The sequence below is a fragment of the Prunus persica genome, chromosome G2 (genome assembly GCF_000346465.2).
Source record: "Prunus persica cultivar Lovell chromosome G2, Prunus_persica_NCBIv2, whole genome shotgun sequence".
NCBI lineage: Eukaryota > Viridiplantae > Streptophyta > Magnoliopsida > Rosales > Rosaceae > Prunus > Prunus persica.
The window spans coordinates 29,614,632-29,629,639 of record NC_034010.1 but is presented as its reverse complement, the minus strand read 5'-3'; the positions used below and the strand labels follow the sequence as shown (position 1 = coordinate 29,629,639).

At 38.1% G+C, this 15,008-nt stretch overlaps 1 protein-coding gene across 4 annotated transcripts; it reads left to right on the top strand.

Moving 5' to 3' along the window:
- LOC18786778 (U-box domain-containing protein 43) lies at positions 10,266–14,997 on the top strand. 4 transcript variants are annotated; one of them, XM_020556278.1, is made up of 6 exons: positions 10,266–10,483; positions 10,601–10,709; positions 11,161–12,494; positions 12,739–13,042; positions 13,176–13,666; positions 13,881–14,997. In XM_020556278.1, the coding sequence occupies exons 3-6, from the start codon at positions 11,262–11,264 to the stop codon at positions 14,877–14,879; spliced, it is 3,027 nt and encodes a 1,008-aa protein (XP_020411867.1). In that variant the 5' UTR covers positions 10,266–10,483; positions 10,601–10,709; positions 11,161–11,261; the 3' UTR covers positions 14,880–14,997. The 4 variants fall into 4 exon arrangements, with proteins under 4 accessions (XP_020411867.1, XP_020411866.1, XP_020411868.1 ...); XM_020556277.1 differs by having other exon boundaries at positions 11,155–12,494; XM_020556279.1 differs by lacking the exon at positions 10,601–10,709 and having other exon boundaries at positions 11,155–12,494.

Genomic DNA, 15,008 nt, shown 5'->3' with positions numbered 1-15,008 from the left:
TATCTAATAACACTTGGGCTATTTGTAAGTTCACTCAAAAAAAATATGCCTGTATATGGTATTATGCTGAGATAACATCAAATATGCCTCACATCATCCCAAAATGATGGTGATGGAGTTGAGCTCTATCTGGAAAATACAATGTCCGGTCCAATATACTTCCGGAAAATCTTTAGAGTGCCCAACGGATAATCCTCATAAAAATGCTTCAATACTTTCTTAGTATAAGCAAGAATCTCGTTGGCATAATGCTCGATCTTTAAGTCGAGACAAATATTTCTTGAACTCTTCAAGAGTTTCAATACGTTGCAAACATATTATAATCAATGTACTCATTGATGCAATTTATGCGTGTTTAGAGAGTACAGGTTTTGTGCTTCAGGCACATGTCAGTCAGGGACTTGCTTCATGCAATTTCAATCCTTTCAAGGATTTTGGTTAAAGGGATTTAAACTTTATGACACATTAAATAGCTTTAACCCTGCTATTTATACATCTTTAGGGAATCACTTCTAGTGATATACTCCGTGCATTGAATAACCCTTAAAGATAACATGTTGGTCTCTGTAAATGTGCAACAAGGGGGCACAATTGAATCTGTAAATATGGAGAAAACCCAACATTCCTTGTTTCTGCCAAAAAACACTGTGTCATACAAAGTAGGTATATTCCCTTTTATTCCGAACACCCAAGTATAAATTTCAGTATTAACATCTTTTGGGGTTCGTACTGTGGGTTTATTCTTTCACGTTCATTCTCATCTATAATGGAATTACCTCATTCCATTTTGGCCAATGATATTGTCGACATTTAATAATTGAACGTGGTTCCAATCAACACAGCCCATTGATAATTTGAGTAGCTACTCTAAACTAAAAATTGTCATTCATCAATTCATGATCTCATCATTCTCATTTGCACGTGCATGCATCAATTATAAGCATTTCTTTGCTTTTGGGTACCCAAGCCACTTCATGGGGCTTTTATTATGTGAGAATGTGGATTATAACCTCCAATGGAGCGTTATTTTACAGTAGGGCGTGGATAATCTCTATTTTAGGGAGTTGGAACATTTAGAACCCATATATCTGTCATGCTGCAGGCATGCCACAGATTAATACATACATGTCAATTAATTTCTGGGACTTTAACCCATACAATTTGCTACGCATTAGGCGTGCACAATATCAATATTGACATGTCAAAGGATTGTCCTTTCGGGACTTCAATTCACATCATTTGCTACGCAACAGGCGTGCATCATATTGATTACTGCTATACCCATATTCTGTTCTTATGGGACTTTTAATCTGTGCAGTGTATTATCAATGTATCCAACTTGCAATCTGTAAAATTTGCATTAATAATTCATGGATACATACAAGCCATTCTTTTGGAACAGACTTATCTCCCCATTTGGTTACCTTTCAAGATAAAATATCAAATAAGTATATAAGCATATAATAACACAAATATTGCTTACATCCTTAGGTGGGAGAAACTTTTCTCAAGTATCATTCAAGCTCGTATCGGCCTAGTAAATATAATGTAGCGCTTGATGATCTAGTTATATCCTGCAAGAGCAAAATCACAACTCTTTTCTCTGTCAAAAACAAATAACCCTCAGAGTTAGGATCACTCCATGGATTCTTTCTTCAGATGTTCATTCTAAAGAAATAAAATCTCTTATGAACAGAGAGTTACAAAAAGAGAAAAAAGGCAAAAAAATTGTGATATTGATTGCAAGAGAAGGTAAGCAATCAGGGAAGGAAGCTGGTGGGAGCAGACAACAAGCTCAGCAATCAAGGAAGGAAGCTGGTGGGAGCAAACAACAAGCTCTCATTTCTTCTAGTCTAGAAGAACTTCCGGAGATTAGAGCATAAGGTTGCCTTCACAGTTCCCTGATGTGGCGGAAACGTGATCAGGGATAGTCTCGCTTCCTGAATGGATGATCAGAGATAGTCTTGCTTCTCGGGCATATTAAGTGCTCACTGATAAGAAAAACAAGTAGATATCGCATCACTAGGTATGGAGAAAACTGGATGTCTTCTGCAAAGAAAATTTCGTTAGTAACACATTTATACACAAATAAGGGGAATAGGTAGAACAGGTGAATTTCAAATTAACCATAAGAAAATTGCGAGATTCTCGGGGTGCTTTTGAAAAAATAGCTCCATGAAATCCGCAAAGCAAGATCGGCTTTTGACGAAAATAATACTTTGAAAACGCCGAAAGTGCCGACAAACATTAATGGAGGCCACGTGAAGTTTTGGAATCTGGGAAAGAAAAAGAGAATATGGGGATCCGAAAAGATATTGAGATCCTGAAAAACTGTAGCCATATTTCCTCATATAGATATTGCCTTTGCAAAACTTGATTGGAGCAACTGCGTTTCAACTTAACTTCCTTCATTTTCTGAAACTTTAGTTTTCTTAAGACTTTCTTCGAAACCTTCTTAAAAATGGCTTCCTCTTCTTCCTGCCCAAATTATTTCAATTTAAATGATACTCCCACAACAACCAGTGACGCCAAAGTTTGGCGTCCATCCTTTGTATCCCAAAATCGTCATCTCACAGTTAATGATTCTGTGATGATGAATGATGCTACTGCTGTCATAGTAGCTAGGAATTTCATTACTCCAATGGATGAAATGCTGTTAACAGGGAGGTCTGAGGAAGAGGCTATTGATGACTCAATGGCTTTTAGCATTCAGAGTGCTGCTTCTGTTTCTAACATGGCTGATCGTTTGCGTGCTAGAGCAAACGAGGTTGAGAGGCTAACAACTGAAAATTCGTCTCTCCAAAGAATGCTTCATGAGTCTCAACAAGAGGTTGAGAAACTTAAAGGAGAGAATAATGCCTTGTTGAAACTGGTGAGTTCGTACTCTGTTGATACACTGAGAAGGCTAGACATGCTGCAGGTCTCCAATGAAAGAATTTTGGGAGACCATGAGAGGCTCATGGCTAAGCTTAAGAGGCGTCGTCCTTTTCCTTCAGAGGCTTCCAGAACATAATGTATTTTTATAGATTTTACAGGACCTGCACCTTCATTGCAGGTGGAAAAATCTATATGTTGTATGTTCCTTTCATATTATAATAATTGCGCACATTCTTAAATTTGCACCTGTGGTTTATTATTATTTTTTTTTTTTTATTTTTTTTTTACGTCTTTTCAAAATGACGGTTTGGAACCTTGTGCCTTATAGGTTCAAATAACCACATCGACTCTCCTAAATTTCATATTTCAACGTATGAAACTTTTGGCCTGGGCTAAACACAAACTCAGAATTTATTCGCCCTTTTCAAATGGACATGAAATATGAATTGAGTAAAAGCAACGATAATATCGCAATATAGTAGTGAAGAGCATTAACTATTATATATCCACAACCTCAAATTCGGGATTTCTCATATATTTGAATCCATGTGCTTCTGGCCCAGATATATCAAAATATGTGGGGAGCCTCAATTCATCATTTGAGGTTTATATTGATATTATCCATTTCACGGTGTATTCTTAACAATCGGAATTCACAAAATATATTTCTTCCTTGAGGTGTCGATTATAACAGAATCGAACTTTATTAAATTCATCATTCTCTTATGCCAAAAAAATATGTGGCGTACCACAATTTGCAATAATACCTCAAGGGTTGTCCATTTAATTGTTGGAACTTCAGGTTCTCAACACTATTAGATTTTGAACCTCAAGCCAAAATCACATGTTCTCATGGTATGGACATTTTTACAATTTTCTGTACATATTTCTGGACTTCAAGCCCTTACATAATTGTCCATATCTTGAGGAACTTCTGGCATCTCATTTAATTGCTCATCCATTTTTGAATAGTGACAGTTTACCCAAAATGGTAAATATTTATGCATACATCACTATTCATGTATACGGCACTATTTATGTGTACAGTATATTTGCCAATACAGTTATCATCCATGTGTACGACGTTATGAACCAATACAGTACTGTTACATCATTAAGGAACCCCAGGTCCTTATTTACATGTCAGGGATCAAGGACCCTCAAGTCCAATCACATGTTTACAAATATAGTACCGGAGAGACTGCCAGCTCTCATATTAACATCATCATCAAGGATCTTCAAGTCCTGATGTAATTTTATGATGAGGATCAAGGAACTTCTGGTCCTGATCTGCATACTGTAAAAACTCATCATACAGCACAATTAATCCATAAAATAAATTGCTGGTAAATAAATTACTGGTATGGACGATAAACCCGCACCATACTTTAAATAAATGTAAATGTGCGGTAAAATAAATTCATAAATTAAATTGTTTGCTGTATGGACGTTAATCCCGCACCATACCTTAAATAAAATTAAATGTGCGGTAAATTAAATTCATAAAGTAAACGTGCTTGTATGGGCACTAATTCTGCTCCATACTTTGAAATAAAAGTAAAGGTATGGGCGATAAACCCGCGCCACCCTTTTAAATAAATACTGTCGTATGGGTAATAAACCTACACCATACAGTAAATAATGTACAGTAAAGTAATTTCATAAAGTATGAGGGTCAATTCCACATCATACTTTAAGTAAATGCAAATTTGCGATAAAGTAAAGGTGCTTGTATGGGTACTAATTCTGCTCCATACATTTAAATAAAAGTAAAGGCATGGACGATAAACCCGCACCACCCTTTTAAATAAATACTGTTGTATGGGTAATAAACCTACACCATACAGTAAATAAAATAAATATGGTGTTAAAACCACCACCGAATAAAATAAGAAAAATGTTAGTATTAGTAACGGTCTCCCACTGATAATATGTTTAGTATTACCAAGGGTCCATTTTTGTTAGTGGTTAGTAATAGAAAAGTGAATAGATATAGCATATTATATTACCATCAACTTTTCATATATAATATATATATATATTATAGAAGCATGGCCATCTTCGTGCTAATTTGCTGTAAGGTATCATGCTTGTCACTGTGTTTTCATTTGACCTGCCATTAGCACATGCATTAATATTAATATTAAATAATATAGAATAATAATAATTGAAAAGATGGTGGGAATCTCATCATTTCGGTGGGTGCTTTTCTTTATCGGTGGGTGCTGCTCATCATTTCGGTCGTGGCCGTCACCATGGGTCTGTCAAAGTTGCCTCTGCATTTACACTGTTTTATTCTCTGTCTGTTATGAGTGCCACATGATCGTTGACCCTAGCAGGTACCCAATTCCGAGGTCTAGTGTTTGTGTTTGCTCTCAGTGCGGAGAGATCAACTCCCAGCTCCGATACAGCATGGCGAATTGCTTGGTGATGTTCCAAACTATCCATCTTGGGGAAGATCTCTCTCCACTGAGGCCACAGAGCCCAAGAAAACACAGAGCAAAAGTAGAACTTTCAACGGCAAGCTCATGTGAAACTTGGTCGTTCTCTTCCAGAAGGATAGAATCTTGGGTAGCAACATCGACCGGTTTGGGGGCCTCGCGGCGGCTCAGCTTGTCTCTTCTCTTGCCTCTGCCGCTGTTCTTCTTTGTCTTCTCGCTATTGGCCAGGTGATCTTCGAAGGCCTCGATGACTTGTGACTGTGGGCGTCGTTTCAGAGTTTCAGAGGAGCTTTTCCAAGTAAGCTATGGAGCTTGATGATGAGCTCATCTTCTTATTCTGTGAAATTTCCACGCTTGAGGTCAGGGCGAAGGTAGTTTATCCATCTCAGCCTACAGCTCTTGCCGCACCTAAGCAACCCAGCGGCTTTGGGGAGGGAGCGCCAGCAGCCTTTGCCATGGACGCGGATGTAATCGATGAGGCGCTGGTCTTCTTCTTTGGTCCAAGCGCCTTTGTTGGTGTGAGCTTTCTCACAGCAAGGTGACCTCCCCATCAAATTTTTTTTTTTTTTTGTTCTTGTTCTTGTTCTTCTTGTTGCTGCTTAATTTTTGTAATGATTAATTAAGAAATCAGGTTGAACAGAAGACAACAGAACTGCAATAAGTAGCTATATTGGAAGAGAGAGATTGTGGTATATGTAGCAAACAGTGAGTTGTTATATGGATGAGTTTTGGTTTCTAAGGCAGCGAATGAGTGATCTGCAAAGAAACAAAAGACTGAAAAAGAAAGCCAGAAGGATGTCAAGGAAAAAGCCAGTGGCAAGAAAAAATCGAGCAAGTCCCCGGCCAAGGTTTCGACAAAGGATCAAGGTGAAAAATGATAAAAGATCTGGGTTTCATCAGAGAATTCAACTGGTATTGTTAAAGCGAATTCGTGCTGATAACGTGTTATAAATCTAGAAGAAATTGTAGAGAGAATTGAGATATAAAGAAAGTATAGAAACTGATTTCTCTTCATTGAATGTTTGTTCTCTTCTCATTTCTATCTGTGTTTACAAAGGAAGGGTGTGAACCCTTTTGTAGGCAAAGCCTCTTCCAATTGGAGGTGGGCTCCACCTTATTATTTACAACAACTATGAATTTTGCTAATATCAGGCGTCCAGTGAATGAGATGCAGGCGTAACATGCTTACAACGGTAACACAACTTATGGTATAATGTCATTGCATCTCTCTAATAGAAACGAGACTGACATTTCTAAGTGGTTTATCGATGATGGTCTGGTATATGTTCTATATCTTGGAAATGTCAAACAATATTCCAGTCACACACATGAAGTTGATGGATTTTGGTGGATGGATAATGACCTGGATCGAGTGATATATAAAGGATAATATTCTTGTTGCTGCAGGTGCTTCATTGAAATATTGCGTGCAAATATAGTTTGAAGAAGATATAGAGATGTATCATACAAGTATAGGGCGGATTATTATTCTGCTACGATAAAGCTGTTGCAAGTCAACAGCTAATTAGAGTTGTGTGTATAGCTCATGCATGCGCAGCGCCAAGATTGATTAATATTCTGTTGCAGCCGCCCTCCCCAAATGCAAAAAGATGACCACTCCTTTTATTTTATACTTGATAATTAATCAAGGACCACTCTTTCAAAGTAAACAGATTCTACGTACTAGTCTAATCTCTAATTAAGTAACTAGTTGTTTTTAAGAAAAGCACCAATACACCACCACCACCACTCATAACAGACGACGTAGTTTAATGCTTGAATTACCATTTTTTGCCGACCAAAAAAATACACATTTGCCAAGGAGAATGTGATGCTGTATAAAATGATAAGTAAATAATTTACTTCAGCACAACACAGTAACTTACACATGGATGGACATGGATGGATCATGGATATGTGCATCCAAGATTATATGCAAGGGAATCGGCATGGTGTAGCCAGCCAGATCATCAGGTGCGTTTTAGCTGTCACCATGACGTGCAAATCAAACGACACATTTGATGGCGTGGCATGCGATATTTGATATATATTTCATTGATCACGTGCCAGCAGTGCAGCAGGAGCAGGACGTCTAGAATTAGTCCTCCATTATGTTATTGTTATGCGTAAAATAAAATAAATTAATGAGGGAGAGAGGATGAAAGGGATTGGATTGGTAGTGGGATTCTTAAATCTTGATCATAAAAAAATGTTCTTTCCTTATCCTAATTAATTTGTTATTAATCTATAATAATATTCACAAATATATTTAATTGCTTCCTCTCCTCTCCTCTCCACTCCTCTCCTCTTCTTCCTATAAATAGAGGTGGAAGCTACAATGTCTGTATATTCAAGCAGCTGTGCGCAGCAGCTCAAAGTCTAAGGGCTATGTGTGTGCCCTAATGTTTCTTTCTGCACAAGTAGACATGGTGTGATATTGGTTCGGTTCATATCTTTTATACTTTTTGGATATATCCATCCATCCATTCATCCATCCATCCATCCATCACACTTCACGAATCACAAACAAAGATGACGAGCCGAATCAATATCACTCTTGTATGCTTGTCTGCATGTACAGTATAGCTTTGCCTATCTACCCAGCTAGCTAGCCTGCCCTTGTCAGTTCATCAAAGCAAGACCAAGGCCAAGGGCACACCATCACCAAGGCTCAAGGCTTCGTCGTGCTCGTGGGTACCTATTCTTTCTTTCTTTCTTTCATGTCTTTGTATGTGTACATGTTTACTATGCATATATGTGTGTGTCTGGTTTTTGTGGGAATTAATGTGGAAATTGCAGATCTCTCAAATGGGGAATTTATGATGGTGATGATGATGATCTTCTTTGCTACCAAACTCAAATTGGGTATTTATTATTTTATTTTTATGATCATCATCTCTCCTCCATGATTTCATATCCACACATATTATATCATTTGCTTTTCAAAGTACTCATCTCATCTGCCTAAGATTTGTTAATGTGCTGGCTTTACATAATGATTGCCGTGTCGGTTTGTTTTCATTTATTTATAAAAGTAAGCGCATTATTCACTGGCTACGCATTCACAGAGCACACACCACACACACACACCTCTTCCACTCCTTTTCTGGATCTCATCAGTTTATTTCACCCTAGTCAAGAGTTGCTATGCTATGATTGCGATGCGAACACCTGCTTCTAACCATTAACTTGCATACCAGAATAGAAACTTACATATTTTCCTTAGTTTCTTTCTTCGATCAACTTGTGCTAAATTACCTAGCTGTCCGTATTGATCAACAAATCCTTTACCTTTTGCATAAAGTTGGGCAATGGCAAGCAACCTCGTACAGAATACAAAGATTGACACGCTTCACCTATAAAATAGTCAGAGTATATATCAAACTGGGTGGTTCGGATATATGATTGATGGGATTCATTTTCTATGTGCCCAGTATATATATAAAGTATAATTTTGACCATGTAGCAGAGAGGTCATTGGCCCGACCAGACGGACCTAAAAGTAACAGAGAAAACATGCGTTATCCAACTATAATAATTCCCCATTTAGCCGCCCTTGAATCATGCGTGTATTATTATTATTTTCTTTAAACAAGCTTGTTATTTTATACCTACGTAGATCGGAATTCATGCGCCCTTGAATTTCTTTATTAGCAAAAAATATTTAAGGTCTCGATCGAACCGGTGAACTGACACCCCTTCAAAAATTATATATGCGCTTGCAGTTGCAGAAAGTCAAAATTATTCACTTTCATTTCATGCCATCACATCCTTCTGGTTTTCTTTCTTCTTCATCCCTGTTAGAGATTTTGAATGTTTATTTCATTATTTATAGCTGATCTTTAACAGATATAGTAGCTGAAGAATTAAGTGCAGCTGACAGAATAGTTCATGTTCCTATTATAACAATAATCAATTCAGCTTCCCAAGCTGTTGCGTTTTTTATATATTAATCTGCGTCTTACCTTGCAAGAGCAACTAGCAGTTCCTCTTGTCAGCGTTGCAAGCTTTCAGTCAAACTAGCTACTTTTTTGGTAGACGGCAAACTTCAAATGAATTATTTTCTTCTATCTCTTTTCGGCCAGGAAAGTTCCACGACATTCAGAGGAAAACAAACAGAAAAACAATGTATTACTATTTTCCACAATCTGAACAAGGAAACTTGCCAAAAGGGTAACTCATCTCATTTATGTTCTTCCGAATTAAAGGGTGGGCATAAATAAAAAGCTTAATTAAGTCAGCTGGCCCATTTCAAAATCTTAAATTAGAAAAAGCCCATTGGACTAAGATGATAGTGCAATCCAAATCCAATCATGTGAGTTTCTCTTATTGAATTGCGCAATAACTCACTAAAAGAAGTTGAATTACGTTAGCGTCGCTCACTTGTGTGTACTAACGGTCATGTCTGCTCTACGAACTACGAAGTCAAGGAAGCTTTTCCTTTCTAATTGTAATTTTTTTTTGTAAATACCGTAAGGTCTCATACAGAGTTCGGTTTGTCCCTAGCCACACAGTACTTTCAATATATTTTGAACTCCTGCTATTAAGACACCAAATAACTTACTAACTGAAAGTAACAATTTATCAACCACACCAAACCTTATGATTTTTTTCTAATTGTATTTTACCCACTCATTAAAGTTCGAAGAAGTTTCAAGAAGAGTATTCTTTTTCCCTTCTTACTTTTCTTTGTGGTCAAAAAATCAGAAATTAAGGAGATTATGTAGGACATAAGACGCGCAATCCAATGGACCACAAGTCTACCGCATTTATTTACACTAGCGACCCAAAATCCGCAACGTAGGCACCAAGGTGAAGTGGAAACTACGATCACGATGACGTGGCAAAATCTGTATAGCCCTCCTCCTCCTAGGCACATATGATTGACCATGTTGAGGCGGAGCACTTAAGAGTAAACAGCGTTGACTTGGTTGTCAGCTATCATGTCCAGCTCGACGTTAAGCTGCTTGGAAAACATTAGGCAGTCCAAAAGAAAAAATATTAAAAAATTTATTAACTAATTATAGAAGTCGTTCTTTCGTTTTCTGGGTTCAGAGAAAGACTCCATGAAAGTGAGAGAGAATTGCTTCGTAACAGAAGCTCTTGAAAGCATTGTGTTTTTCTGGTTTGGCTTTGCTTGTTATCTGGAATATCAACCAACCAAGGTATATAGACATTTGTTGACTCATGATTTCAGGTTATCTCTCCATCTCTCTCTATCTTTTATTTTTCTTTTCATTTGATTGAGAACCATTGTTATTTCTGTTTGGTTGTTGAGAAAGTGAGGGAAACAGAAAAAGGAAATGGAACTTTGCATACAGGACAGTATTGTCTCAACTACTAACTGGAGCATAACATGACTCGTGAGCACATCAGTTTAGTTAAAATTCAGTAAGTATTTCAAGCTCAATCATCTTGTCTGTAATGGGATTGACCAGTTTTTGAAGCTGGCACTGCTCTCAATGTGAACGATTGAGTTCATAAGCTGTAAAAAAGATGCATGGTATACTTGGGTTGGTTGCCATGAAACAACTAAGGACGATAGAAGAAACTCAATTTTTTTGATATGAAGCTAATGAAGTATATCTTCCTGGGTTTCTTTGGCTTACTATGTTGGATTATGTAATTTATAAGTAGAAATTAATGTTGAATATGAGGATCGCTATCTTGTTGCTGCTATGTTCTTGGTATACTTTTTTCTATATTAAAAAGAACACATTTTTGGTACCTTTTTTCAAAGGAGAAAAAAAGTAAGAGAGAAAGAAATCTACCTTTGTAACAAACAAAAAATGGTAGTTGTATTAAAAACCAATATGATCTCAATGCTGGTTTTCAGATGCAGACTGCAGTTGCCAGCAAAGTGATGAGGGTTCTTCCCCTTTGTGGTTGAAAATTGAGATTTGGGCCAGTCAGAGCTGAGGGTCTATCTTCTCTCATACAGAGATGGCGAAGGATATTGCTGTTAGTGCCTCCTTGGTTCCAGTGTCTGAATTACTCTCTGAGACATTCCTTGCCATGTCTGATACTATACATGCAGCCAAGGAAGTCCTCATTCAGAAAGAAAATTTCAAAGTATTCTCAAGGTACTTGGAGAAGACCTCTTCTATTTTGAAAGAGTTGTCAAAGCAAAACATTGAGTGTTCAGAAAGCTTAACCAATGCTCTGAAGATTCTCAACCGAGAGGTTGATGTTGCTAAGCAGCTAGCTCTAGATTGCAGCAAAAGAAATAAAGTTTATCTCTTAATCAATTGCCGGAAGATTGTTGAGTCCCTAGAGAGCTGTACAAAAGAGATTGGCAGAGCTCTTGGTCTAATCCCACTAGCATCTTTGGATGTTTCATCTGGTATAAATAGCCAGATTAGCAAGATGTTCAAGAATATGTTGGATGGCGAATATCGAGCAACTGTGGAAGAGGAGGAGATTTTGGCAAAATTTGAGCTAGGCATACAAGAGCAGAATGCTGATCGATCCTATGCAAACAATTTGCTTGTTCATATTGCTGAGGCTCTTGGGATCTCTAATGACCAGTCTGCATGGGAAAAGGAGTTTGAGGAGTTCAAACGCGAATTAGACGATACCAATACCAGAAAAGACCTGGAAGAAAATTTGCATATGGAACAGATATTAGCATTGCTTCAGAAGGCTAATGCCACTACATCTGCTGAGGACAAAGAGAATGATTATTTTGAAAAGAGAAATTCTGTGGGTAGGCTACCATTAGAACCTTTTGACCAATTTTTTTGTCCCGTCACTCGTGAGATCATGGTGGATCCTGTGGAAGTTTCCTCTCATTGCACATTTGAGAGAAGTGTGATAGAGGAGTGGTTTGCAGAAGGTAAGAATCACTGTCCTGTGACTGATATTCCCTTGGACACTTCAGTTCTACTTCCCAACAAAGCACTAAAGCGATCAATTGAAGAATGGAAAGATAGGAAAACCATCTTTATGATTACCTCTATTAAACCCAAACTCCAGTCAAATGAAGAGCAAGAAGTGCTTCAATCGTTAGACAAGCTACAGAATCTGTGCACAGAAAAAGAGTTGCACCGAGAATGGGTGACACGGGAGGACTACATTCCTGTCCTTGTTAGACTTCTTCTTTCAAAAAACCGAGAAATAAGAAAGCATGCTCTTGCCATCCTCTCAATCCTTGCAAAAGATGGTGAAGAAACTAAGGTACCTTCCAATGTCATGTTATGTTATCATTGATGCAGCTAAACAGATTAATCTGCATTCTCTGGAAAGCTTCTTTCTGTAGTGTTAATACTAATGCTTATCGTGTATGGTATTTCTACCAATGGAGATAACATGACTTCCATATATACAATTTTAAGACACAAGGGTAATAGTTTCTTAGTAGAGCCTAGAATTGGCATTTCCGAATTCCGAATATTCATACAGTTCATTTTATTTTTAACAGGGAAGAATCATAAAAGTGGATAATGCACTGGAATCCATTGTCCACTCACTTGCACGCCATATTGGGGAAAGAAAGTTAGCATTGCAGTTGTTACTGGAACTATCTAAAAGTAGGGCTGCACGAGATTTAATGGGAAATGTTCAGGGATGCATACTTCTCCTAGTAACAATGTTAAGTAATGAAGATAATGAAGTCATCAGAGATGTGAACGTGCTTCTAGAAAATCTGTCTTTCGATGATCAGAATGTTATACATATGGCGAAAGCGAATTATTTTAAACCTCTGTTGAAGCTTCTTTCTTCAGGTATGCTCGAAAGTCGGGTTCTTTGATACTTTGGAGCATGCACAAGATTTAGTCACCATCAAATCCTGTGCCATTATTATCTCATAATACCTTCTTGTAGATTGTGTGCAGTAACAACTTAAACTTGATGCAGGACCACAAGATGTTAAAGTGCTTATGGCTGGAACTTTGTCGGAAATTGAACTGACTGACCACAACAAACTGTCCATAGTTAAAGATGGGGCACTAGGACCGCTTCTTCAACTGCTTTCACATAGTGATTTAGAAAAGAGGAAAGTGGGCGTCAAAGCTCTTCTTCACCTCTCCAAATTACCACAAAATGGCCTGCAGATGATTAGAGAAGGCGCAGTTGGACCACTATTTGAACTTCTGTATTGTCATAGTTTATTATCACCAACCTTGCGTGAACAGGTAGCTGAGACAATTATGCACCTTGCCATATCGACCACCACTGAAGAAGCCGCTCGGGAGCAGGTCTCTTTGTTAGACTCCGAAGAAGAAATTTTTAAGCTCTTTTCCCTAATATCTTTAACAGGACCTGACATACAAAGAAGCATTCTCAAAACCTTCCATGCAATGTGCCAATCTTCTTCTGGTTCAGACATCAGACGAAAGTTGAGACAGGTAACCATCCTAACAATATTGGTGGTACAAGAGTGTTCATGATATTGCAGGTTTTTGTTGGACAGTAGTTTCATGTGATTCTGTATATATAACTGCCACTGTGATGTTTAAAGTAGTTTCACGTCTTTGTTAGTCTTAAAGTTTCTGTTCTTTTGGCGTGTGATTCTGTTCTGTATATACTAACAGCCACTTTGATGTTTCATGTGATTCACAGCTCTCTGCTGTCCAAGTATTAGTTCAGTTATGTGAGGCTGATAACCCTGCTGTTAGGGCAAACGCCATGAAGTTGTTCTTTTGCTTGACAGAAGACGGCGGTGATGACAGCACATTTTTGGAGCATGTAAGTCAAAGGTGCATTGAGGCGCTGCTAAGGATTATAACAAGTTCCAGTGATGTGGGGGAAATAGCTGCTGCGATGGGTATTATTGCTAATCTTCCCAAGGACCCGGAGATGACCGGGTTGCTTCTGGATGCTGAGGCACTTCAAATCATCTGCAGTTGTCTAAGTGATGGAAATAGAGACGCGTCGTATCGAAGGCAGGTAATAGAGAATGCTGTTGGAGCTCTATGCCGTTTCACAGTTCCAACAAATCAGGAATGGCAGAGAAAAGTAGCTGAAGCCGGTATTATCCCAGTGCTGGTACAGCTACTGGCTTCTGGAACTGCTTTGACCAAACAAAATGCTGCTATTTCACTTAAACAGCTATCACAAAGTTCCAAAAGCTTGAGCAAGCCAATAAAGAAGCCTGGGTTTTGCCTGTGCTGCTTGTCTGCACCTGAATCTGGCTGCCCTGCACACCTAGGCATTTGCACAGTTGAATCTTCATTCTGCATAGTAAAGGCCAATGCTCTGGAACACCTTGTGAGATTGCTTGGGGAGGCAGATGTGGGAGCCTGCGAAGCTTCTCTTGATGCACTTTTGACACTCATTGATGACCAAGAACAAGGGCAAGGAGGCAAGGTGCTTGATGAAGCAAAGGCCGTCGTTCCGATTGTAAAGTTGCTTAGTTCACAATCTGCTAGGTTGCAAGGAAAATCTCTCATGGCTTTAGAAAGGATTTTTCAAGTAAATGAGTTGTTTCTTAAATATGGAGCTTCAGCCCGCATGGCATTGGTGGACATTACTCAGAAGAAAAATAGTGACATGAAATCTCTGGCTGCCAAGCTACTTGCTCAGTTGGGTGTGCTTGGTACACAGTCTTCTTATTTTTGATTGATGATGTTATACATGTTAAACTTGTTACCCGCTGTAATGTAAATCTCATTCTTGATTGATCCCTAAAGTGTGTTATTAAATTCATGGTCCCATAATGTAATTTAGTTACTCTGAATATCATGTCGT

Coding starts and splice junctions, on each gene's coding strand:
- LOC18786778 (XM_020556279.1), top strand. CDS start 11,262: ATGGCGAAGGATATTGCTGTTAGTGCCTCCTTGGTTCCAGTGTCTGAA. Junction 12,495..12,738: donor AAGATGGTGAAGAAACTAAG/GTACCTTCCAAT, acceptor TATTTTTAACAG/GGAAGAATCATAAAAGTGGA. Junction 13,043..13,175: donor GTTGAAGCTTCTTTCTTCAG/GTATGCTCGAAA, acceptor AACTTGATGCAG/GACCACAAGATGTTAAAGTG.